At 51.6% G+C, this 9,978-nt stretch overlaps 1 protein-coding gene across 2 annotated transcripts in view; it reads left to right on the top strand.

The window, feature by feature from the left end:
• The window catches only part of Prkd2 (protein kinase D2), a 28,458-nt gene that overhangs the window by 4,136 nt on the left and 14,344 nt on the right, over positions 1 to 9,978 (top strand). For both annotated transcript variants that reach the window (XM_021166159.1, XM_029479954.1), the window contains 10 exons: positions 762 to 893; positions 1,881 to 2,035; positions 2,137 to 2,362; positions 3,180 to 3,257; positions 3,348 to 3,501; positions 5,979 to 6,096; positions 6,618 to 6,695; positions 8,250 to 8,508; positions 8,816 to 8,868; positions 9,359 to 9,431. In XM_021166159.1, coding sequence (XP_021021818.1) covers positions 762 to 893; positions 1,881 to 2,035; positions 2,137 to 2,362; positions 3,180 to 3,257; positions 3,348 to 3,501; positions 5,979 to 6,096; positions 6,618 to 6,695; positions 8,250 to 8,508; positions 8,816 to 8,868; positions 9,359 to 9,431 — 1,326 coding nt within the window. The remainder of the gene's footprint in view (positions 1 to 761; positions 894 to 1,880; positions 2,036 to 2,136; positions 2,363 to 3,179; positions 3,258 to 3,347; positions 3,502 to 5,978; positions 6,097 to 6,617; positions 6,696 to 8,249; positions 8,509 to 8,815; positions 8,869 to 9,358; positions 9,432 to 9,978) is intronic.

Raw genomic sequence — 9,978 nt, forward strand, 5'->3', positions numbered from 1 at the left:
AGATGGTTGTGAGCCACCATGTGGTTGCTGGGAATTGAACTCAGGACCTCTGGAAGAGCAGTCAGTGCTCTTAACCACTGAGCCATCTCTCTAGCACTTTTCACATGCTAGGCAAGCACTGTCCCTACCGGTGAACTATACCCTTAGCCACCACGACTGTTTAACATTTAGTGTGTGCGTGTATGTGTGTGCATGCGTGCGTGTAAAGATTAAAAGACAACTTGTGGGACTTGAGTCACCAAATCGCGTCTGTGTATTGAACTCAGGTCATCAGTTGTGGCAACCTTTTAACTGCTGAGCTGACATACTAGCCCCAGGATTATTTTATCTTATTGATTATTTATTTTTGAGACCGTCTTGCTATGTAGTCCTGTCCTGGAACTCAATATGTAGACCAGGCTGGACTTGAACTCACAGAGATCTGACTGCCTCAACTCACGGGGATGCTACTGCCTCTGCCTCCTAGTGCTAGGATTAAAGGCATGTGTCACCACTGCCTGGCATTATGGGCTGTTTTAATATTGCAACTGCAACAAAATAACAACAACACATTCTTTACCCATTTAAAAACTCCCCACTAACTCCCACTTTATCAGGAGGCACATAGGTGTTTTGCTTAGTGGGAAGATGGTGTGTGTGTGTGTGTGTGTGTGTGTGTGTATGTGTGTTTCAAGACAGAGTTTCTCTGTGAGCCCCAGCTACCATAAGCCAGGCACCCATCCTCTTGGCTCAAGTGTATCCACCCTCCTTGCTGTCCACAGCCTCGGCCACCTTCGAGGATTTCCAGATCCGACCGCATGCTCTCACTGTGCACTCGTACCGCGCGCCCGCCTTCTGTGACCACTGCGGGGAGATGCTTTTCGGCCTCGTGCGCCAGGGCCTCAAGTGCGATGGTGAGAGCCAAAGGGGACTGGGCGGAGCCTGGGAAGGTGCAGCATGGTAGGCGAAGCTAGGAAAGGCATACGGGGACTGGGTTAAGGTCAAGGAATGGAGCTTAGAAGTAAGTGACTGAAGCTCTGAGAGAACTTGGGAGGGGGTTGGGGTTCAGGTCTGTGGGCAGAGCCCCCCGAGGCATGGAGCTGGTGGGCTAAGTTAGGACTCCAGGCAAAGTTTGAGGGGCCCTGGAATGGGTACAGAGCCTAGGAGGTGATCCTTGGTATAAGTGAGGTTCAGGGTTCCTGGACAGAGGAGCAGAGCCCTTTTCAGAGTTCAGGTATGGGACATAGAGCATAGGAAGATAGGGCTCTTATGAAGGAGATTTATTTAGTTTTGTTTATTTTTACGCTTTGCGCATTGGTGTTTTGCCTGAATATGTGTCTGTTGGACCACAAATGTTGCATGGGGGTTAGGAACCGAACTCCTGTCCTGTACAAAAGACAAGTGCTTTAACTGCTGAGCCATCTCTAGGGAGATCTTGAGGTGTGGTGATGGAAATGAGCTCCGTGTCAGAGATGAAGCAAAGAAACAGAACAGAAGGAGAAAAATAGCAACAGTTTATCTGGAGGAGCTGGCCAGGCAGCTGCAGAATCCTCAGGGCAGGCAGCCTGTTGGGGATCTCAGGTGCAAGCTGCCTGGCCACAGGCAGAATTCCACCGTCTGGGAATCACCTGGGAATCTTGGTTGGTGCTTTAAAGCTTCCGGTTTCGTGAAAACTCAGGCCCATTATCAACCAAGATAGAAACATAAGATACAGACTCAAATCCAGTGGCACAAATTTCCATCAGCAGCAGCACCGAATCTTGGGGTGCTACATCCACTTTTGCTGATGTGGATGCTTGAAGCGGGGGGTGGGGGTGTTCTTAAGACGGGAGTGGGGGCGTGGGGGGAACACCTAATAGGGGCTGCAGGCTTTGGCACTGATGGTCTTGCGCCCCCTATAGGCTGCGGGCTGAATTACCACAAACGCTGTGCCTTCAGCATCCCGAACAACTGCAGTGGTGCTCGCAAGCGCCGCCTGTCATCCACATCTCTGGCCAGTGGCCATTCAGTGCGCCTTGGCAGCTCCGAGTCTTTACCCTGCACTGCCGAAGAGCTGGTGAGGGGCTGGAGAGTGGGAAGGGGTGGAGGCTGAGGGCTAATGGCGCCAGGCAGGTGCTAATTCGCTGATCTGTTCCTTCTGCCTTCCCTGCTGGGTAGAGCCGTAGCACCACCGACCTCCTTCCTCGCCGACCACCCTCGTCGTCCTCCTCCTCCTCTTCCTCTTCCTTCTACACAGGCAGACCCATTGAGTTGGACAAGATGCTGATGTCCAAGGTCAAGGTGCCACACACCTTCCTTATACATAGCTACACACGGCCCACCGTTTGCCAGGCTTGCAAGAAACTGCTCAAGGGTCTATTCCGCCAGGGCCTGCAGTGCAAAGGTTAGTGGGACACACTGGGAAGACTGTGGGTCTAAAACTCCCCCCAGAGAAACACAGGATCTCCGATCCATGGCCTGAATCCCAGCCATTATGGAAGTTTCTGGAGTTCTGGAACCCTAGACCCTTGGAAATCTAGATCTGTAGAACACAATATAACTCCCACTATAAAGGCCAAGACTCCGACTTAGGAGTGTGAGTGCCAAGACTTCTGGAATTGTCTGAAGCTACACACAGATAATCCCAGCCTTCACTTGAGATACTAAGGCAGGGGGTCAGGAATTTAAGACTAGCCTCTGCTGGGCAGTGGTGGCGCACACCTTCAATCCCAGCACTTGGGAGGCAGAGGCAGGAGGATTTCTGAGTTTGCGGCCAGCCTGGTCTACAAAGTGAGTTCCAGGACAGCCAGGGCTACACAGAGAAACCTTGTCTCAAAAAAAACAAACAAAAAAAAAAAACAAAAAAAAGAAGTTTGACCTGGTGGACCATGCCTGTAAAACTGGCACTGGGAGCTGGAGAGGGAGGGATCATCCTTGGCTACGTAGGTTCTGGGCCAGGCTGAACTACCTGAGACCCTGTCTGAAGCAACAAAGAAATCAAGTGAACAAGCCATCCTTTATTGTGTTACCCACGGGGCCATCTCCTCAACCTTTAGAGTGCACATTTAATGCTAGCACTGTTGAGGCTGAGGCAGGAGGATTGCCAGGAGTTAGATGCTGGCCAATCTAGGCTCCATAGTGAGGCCAAGTCCTAGAGGCACATATCCATGCACATATTAACTCTCCTGTCCTGCCCATCCCTCTGTCCCCTGTCCCTTCAGACTGCAAGTTTAACTGTCACAAACGCTGTGCTACCCGCGTCCCTAACGACTGCCTGGGGGAGGCGCTCATCAATGGAGGTGAGGTAATTAGCATCTAAGAGGGATGAGGGGACAGGGTGGGACCAGGGAGGGACGGATGGAGGCCCTTCTGACGCCCTGTTCCCACAGACGTGCCGATGGAGGAAGCCGCTGATTACAGTGAGGCTGATAAGAGCTCGATCTCAGATGAGTTGGAGGATTCTGGTGTCATCCCTGGCTCCCACTCAGAGAATGCTCTCCATGCCAGTGAGGAAGAGGAAGGCGAGGGACACAAGGCCCAGAGGTACCCAGGGGCCCTTCAGAAGGCTGCAAGCCTGGGCTTCCCTGTCTTTAAGATGGGCTAATATCAGTGTATGATTGTAAATGTTCTAGATTCCTGAGCCCCAACTTTTTTTATCTTTGGGTCCTCTCTCTCTTGCTTCTCTTCTGTTTTTTAAAAAAAAAAAAGTGTATGTGAGCTGAGCAGGCCTTTAGTCCCAGCACTTGGGAGGCAGAAGCAGGCAGGTTTCTGAGTTCAAAGCCAGCCTGGTCTTAGAGTGAGTTCCAGGACATCCAGGGCTACACAGAAAAACCATGGGCTTTGGGAGGCAGGGGTGATGTATGGATGTTTTTGTGTGTGTATTCAGCTGTGTACTGCATGTCCTCTCCCTCTCCTCTTCCTCTCCTCTCCTTTTCCTCTCCCTCTCCCCCTCCTTTCCCCTTCCCTCCTCTCCCCTCCTCTTCCCTCTCCTCTCTTCTTTCTTCTCCTCTCTTCTTTCTTCTCTCTTCTTTCTTCTCTTCTCTTCTCTCCCTCTCCCTCCACTCCCCCTCCCCCTCCCTCTCCCTCTCCTCTCTTCTCTCTCTTCTCTCCCCTCCCCTCCCCTCTCCTCCCCTCCCCTTCTTTTGTTTGTTTGTTTGTTTGTTTGTTTGTTTTGAGGCAGGGTTTCTCTGTGTAGCCCAGGCTGTTCTCGAACTCAGAAATCCGTCCGCCTCTGCCTCCCAAGTGCTGGGATTAAAGGCGTGTGCCACCACTTTTTCAAGACCATATTTCAAGTCGTCTGGGCTGTCCTTGAACTCATGCTTCTGCCTCTATCTCTCAAGTGCTTTGATTACTGGTGTGCCACCATAGCTCGTAAATTGCCAACTTAAAATTGAATTCTTCCTCAGTCATTGAAAAGGTCTTGTTTTGTTTCCTTTCTTCTCAAAGTTCAAGGGCAATTTACTGGTGTTTGAAAGAAAAACAACACAAACTGCGAATCTCAGCCGCTGCTGTGAGGTATAGATAGATAGATCCATTGGGTAGAGAAGATATAGTGCCATGCCAATTTGAGCTAGGCTCCCAGAAAGGTGGCCGGTTCTGCAACAGATGTGAAAGTGCAACTGTGTGGCCAGATGGGAGCTTGGCCTTCAGAGCTGTTAAGTCACTGTGTCCCACAGTTGCTAGATTAGCTGCTGTTTAGCACTGACCACAGGTCCTCCGTAAGCCAGGCTCTGTGCCTCGGTCCTTGGAGAGCTAGAGACTGAGGCACAAAGAGGTTAGGTACTTGCTAGGCAGCCTGACTTAATCATATAGTATTGGGGTTGGAACCCAGGGCCTTTTGTATGGTAGGCATGTGCTCTGCCTCCAGGCCAGAGCTAAGTCTAAGCCTATAGGTAGCTTCACACCCTGGCCCTTTCCAGAGTCATCTTCCTGCTGGGGATGTGGCTCAGTTGGTACAGTGTTTGTCTGGCCGGCAGAAAGTCCTGGGCAACCTCTAGCACTATATAAACTGAGTGGTGCAGAGCCCACCTGAAGTCAAGTACTCAGAAGGCTGGGCCGGGAAATCAGTACTAGCCTAGGACACATGAGACTATCTCAGAAAGCAGAGCCAGGGGCTAGAGAGATGGCTGCTTTTGCAGAGAACATGGGTCAGTTCCCAGCACCCACGTGGCCCAACCATCCACTTCAAGGGATCTGACACCCTCTTCTGACTCTTTTAGGTACCATGCTATACAAGCAAAACACTCAGACACGTAGTATAAGTAAATAGGTCTTTTTTTGTTTTGTTTTGTTTTTTGTTTGTTTTTAAGACAGTCTTTTTCTATACATATCCTGGAACTTGCTCTGTAGTCCAGGCTGGCCTCGAACTCAGAGATTCACCTTCTGAGTATTGGGACTAAAACCATGAACTCCTATGCCCAACTAAAATAAATAATTTTTTAAAGATGTATTTATTTAATGTATGTATGTACACCGTCCCTGTCTTCAGACACACCAGAAGAGGGCATCAGATCTCATTATTACAGATGGTTGTGAGCCACCATGTTGTTGCTGGGAATTGAACTCAGGACCTCTGAAGAGAAGTCAGTGCTCTTAACCATTGAGCCATCTCTCCAGCTCATAAACAAATCTTAAAAAAAAAAAAAAAAAAAAAGTGTAGCCAGGTTATCAAGATGGCTCCAAAGGTAAAGGTGTTTCCGAGAAAGCTGACCCGAGTCTGATCCCTATAGCCACGTTAAGGTGGATGGAGAGGACTGACTCGCAGTTGCCCTCCTCCGCCACATTCCAGAGGTGGAACAGAGCCTACAGAACCCACCACCCCCTACACACACGCACACGCACGCGCGTGTGCTCCATATTCACACAAACACTGAAAAAAATATCTTCCTTGCTATGAAAGTCTGTAAACCCAGTGGGAAAAGAAGCAGCATTCTCACGTGACTGCTCAAAGCCGTCCCTGTGGCCCCAGGCAGGATATCAGTTTTGCATGTGACTTGTAACATCTCACCCATTCCCTGCAGCTCGCTGGGATACATCCCCCTGATGCGCGTGGTACAGTCTGTGCGACACACGACCCGGAAATCCAGCACCACCCTGCGGGAGGGCTGGGTGGTCCATTACAGCAACAAGGACACACTGGTGAGTCTGAGGGATGCCTGTGTGGATGGACAGGGCTAGTTCCGGGTGGGTGGTGACAAGTGGGCGGGGTTAGACCTCTGGGTGGGCTGGAAGAACTTGAGTTGGCATGGACTCATAAGTCTGGGTGGGCGGGGCCAGAGTTATGGGTGGCCCGGGAAAGTGGGCAGCTGAGGCCAGTTGGGTGTGACTAGATTTAAAGGTCTGCTGAAAAAACTTGAGCAGACGGAGTCCTCAGAGGCCAGATGGGCGAGGTCTAGGTAGGCGGGGATAGAGAGGGGAGGGCCGGGAAAGTCCAGGTATCTTAGGTCTAAGGAGCTGGGGTTCTGTAGGCAGTGATAGAATAGAGGGTGTGTTAAGTGGAAGGGGACTGGGCAGGATGTACAGCCCGGCGGGTTGAGGGTGGGGCTGCTGCCGGGTGAGGCCAAGAAGAGCCACAGCCAGCTAGGGAAGGAGCTAGGCTGGGTTTTGCTCTTGCAAACCACCTGGCTGTCAGCCTCACCCTGTCCCTGTCTTTCTAACAGAGGAAACGGCACTACTGGCGTCTAGACTGTAAATGCATTACCCTCTTCCAGAATAACACGACCAACAGATACTACAAGGTGGGCCTCCCTCCCTCCTCCTCCTCCCTCTTCTCTGAATGCCACCCCAAATCCTTACAACTCCCTCAATCTCCCACCCTGCTGACTCCCTGCTGCTAGCCATGAGGCCAGTACCGCCCACTGGTCCACCTCCGTGCTTTCCAGTCAGGGGAGCTGGCAGGTGCCGTAGCCTCTCCGTGCCCCTTTATCTCACTTGTAAAAAAGGCCTCAAATACTAGCTCTGCCCTAAGGCCGGTGTGAGAGCTCAGAAATCATCCGTAGAAAGCAAAGAGCTCAAGGCCTGATATGTACAAGGCTCCCAATGATGTAGCTGCACTGGCCTAGAGCTCATAGATCTGCCGACCTCTGACTCTTGAGTGCTGGGATTAAAGGCACGTGCCATGCCCAGCAAGCCTGTTATTACTTTCAAATTAATAGGTGGCCTATAGCTAGTCTTTTCTGCGACTTCCCCGTGGGGTAATGTCTTACCCTCACTGTTTCTGGTTCTCTACGGAAGTCTATGTAGTGTGACTTTGCACCTCTCTGGAGCCCGGAAGACCTTACGTAAAACTCTAAGTCGGCCAGACATGATTTCATGCATCTGTTGTCATGGCACTCCGCGAGGTATAGTTCAAGGCCAGCCTGGGCTACGTGAGCCCTGTCTCCAGAGTAAAATACACACATACATAAAGTCATCAGAGCTCCAGTGACTCCATTAATCTGGGAAATAGGGATCAGGTTCCCCAGCCACCACCATGTCTTCCTTGACGTGCCCAGGCCTGCTTCTTTCTTACCTTTCCATATCTCTGTCTCACCACAGAGCTTGTTGCATAAGTCACTTTTTCAAACCCCGGGGCCAACTTAGGCCTGGAAAGTACACTACCACTGAGCCACGCCCCCAGCCCCTCACTGGGGGATTCTAGGTAAGGGGCTCTACCACTGAGCCACGCCCCCAGCCCCTCACTGGGGATTCTAGGCTATAAAGCCATCCCACCCCTCTTTCTACTTTTTTTTTTTTTTTTTTTTTTTTTGTTTTTTTTTTTTTTTTTTTTGAAGGAGAGTCTCACCAAGTTGCTTAGGCCAGCCTTGAACTTATGATCCTTCTGCTGCAGCTTTCCCTGTGTACTTTGCCTGCCCCATAGTCCCAAACTTCCTCTTCCACAGCCTCCTTTGTGTCTACTGCTTTGATCTAATTCTGTCTCATGGACTTTCCACACAGTGCCATGAACTTGCACCTCCTTGTTCTAAGCCTTTTCGTGGCTCCCTAGGGCCTGCACGCAAAATCCAGCCTTCTCTGTGTGGCCCCTGATGTCCTTGGGTAGACTCATGTCCTTCATTTATCAAGTGCCTTCAGTGTGCCAGGCGCTGTCCCATGTGATGGGCACAGCAGCCTTCCGTGCTGTTCCATATTCTCCTTGCTAGCTAACTGCTCTCATGGTTAGCATGGGTACGGCTGGGAGGCCTTTCCCCACCTGTCCATGTAGACCAGGTCTGTCCTTATTGACTCTGAGAACAGGGGAGCTGCAGGGATGGCCCAATAGATTTGCCTACACTGACAATTCCATCCCTTGCCAGGAAATCCCGCTGTCTGAAATCCTCGCGGTGGAACCGGCTCAGAACTTCAGCCTCGTACCTCCGGGCACCAACCCACACTGCTTCGAGATCATCACGGCCAATGTCACCTACTTTGTGGGCGAAACCCCTGGCGGGGCCCCGGGAGGGCCGAGTGGGCAGGGAACAGAGGCCGTTCGGGGTTGGGAGACAGCCATCCGCCAGGCACTGATGCCCGTTATCCTCCAAGATGCGCCCAGTGCCCCCGGGCACACACCACACAGTAAGTCCCTACCTGGGTTGCTAGAGGTGGTACTAAAGAGGCTGAAAGGCATCCTGGATAAGGAACAAGCCTGGAGGAAGGCAGGCTGCCTTCTTTCTACGGCACTGAGGATAGCGGGTATAATGCCAGGCATAGAATTGTGAGGTCCCATATGGAGCCTCTGGGTACATCTGGTCAACTCCGTAGTGGTTCTTGTATTCCATTTCCCAGACAATGAAACTAAGGTTCCAAGTGTAGCCTTTGGAGGCACAGGTGACACCTGTGCTGAGCCCAGAGCTCGCTCACTTCTCTCTTCCCCTCTTCCTAGGACAAGCATCTCTGAGTATCTCCGTGTCCAATAGTCAGATCCAAGAGAATGTGGTAAGTCAGCCGGTGCAGGACCCCTTCCTCCTGACTTGGCGGGCTGCACAGATGGCTCGGCAGTTAAGAGCACTTGCCTTGAAGGAGATCTGAGTTGAGTTCCTAGCACTCATATTAGGTGGCTCTCAACCCCCTGTAACTCCAGACTGAGGAATCCACCCAGGTTGCAGTGAATCACTGCAGATGGCTCTTGTGGCGGGAAGCAGCTGGCCACATCTGCAGTCGATAGCAGAGAGGAAAGCTTGTGTGTCATCTGTTCAGCTCACTTGCTCCTCTTCTGTACAGTCCAGGACCCAGAGCCAGGGAATGGTGCCACTTACTGGCAGCCTGGGTCTGTCCACATCCATTACAAGACAACCTCTCCCAGGCCAGCCTGACCCGGACCATCCCTCAACCAACAAAACTATCTCACCTGCCTCCCAGTCTCCAGTCTCCTTGACCCTCTTTTTTTTCCAATTTGCACCATAACCTTGCTGTCTCCGCCTCACAGGATATCGCTACTGTCTACCAGATCTTCCCGGATGAGGTGCTGGGCTCCGGGCAGTTTGGAGTGGTTTATGGAGGTAAGGGTGCCGCAGGCCTGACTCAGAGGCTGCCCGGGGTCAGGGGATATCATCCCCTCCTTGCTACCCGTCTCCTGGGTTGTTTGATGCAGTGACTTGCAGGCTCCTTTGCCCATCAGGAAAATCAGTGGGCTTCTTGACTATTATCAATAGGAGATGTACATTCTGGCTTCCGATTGGTTAGGAGTATAGTTGTCCATGTTATCCATTGCCCTTCTTGAAGCTCTCTCTATAGCTTTAATTTGCGGCACAAGGTGCCCTCAAGCTTGTGATCCTCATGCCCTGGCCTTCCGAATGCTGGGATAATGGGATTGCATCACTATGCCAGGCTTGTTTAGTTCTCTTCTTTCTTTTTCTAGGGGTGAAAGCAATGGCAGTCTGCATGCTAGGCAGGAGCTCTACCACTGAGCCACACCCCCAGCCCCTCACTGGGGGATTCTAGGCAGGTGCTCTGCCACTGAGCCACGCCCCCAGCCCCTCACTGGGGGATTCTAGGCAGGGGCTCTACCACTGAGCCACGCCCCCAGCCCCTCACTGGGGGATTCTA

Source organism: Mus caroli, chromosome 7, assembly GCF_900094665.2.
Source record: "Mus caroli chromosome 7, CAROLI_EIJ_v1.1, whole genome shotgun sequence".
NCBI lineage: Eukaryota > Metazoa > Chordata > Mammalia > Rodentia > Muridae > Mus > Mus caroli.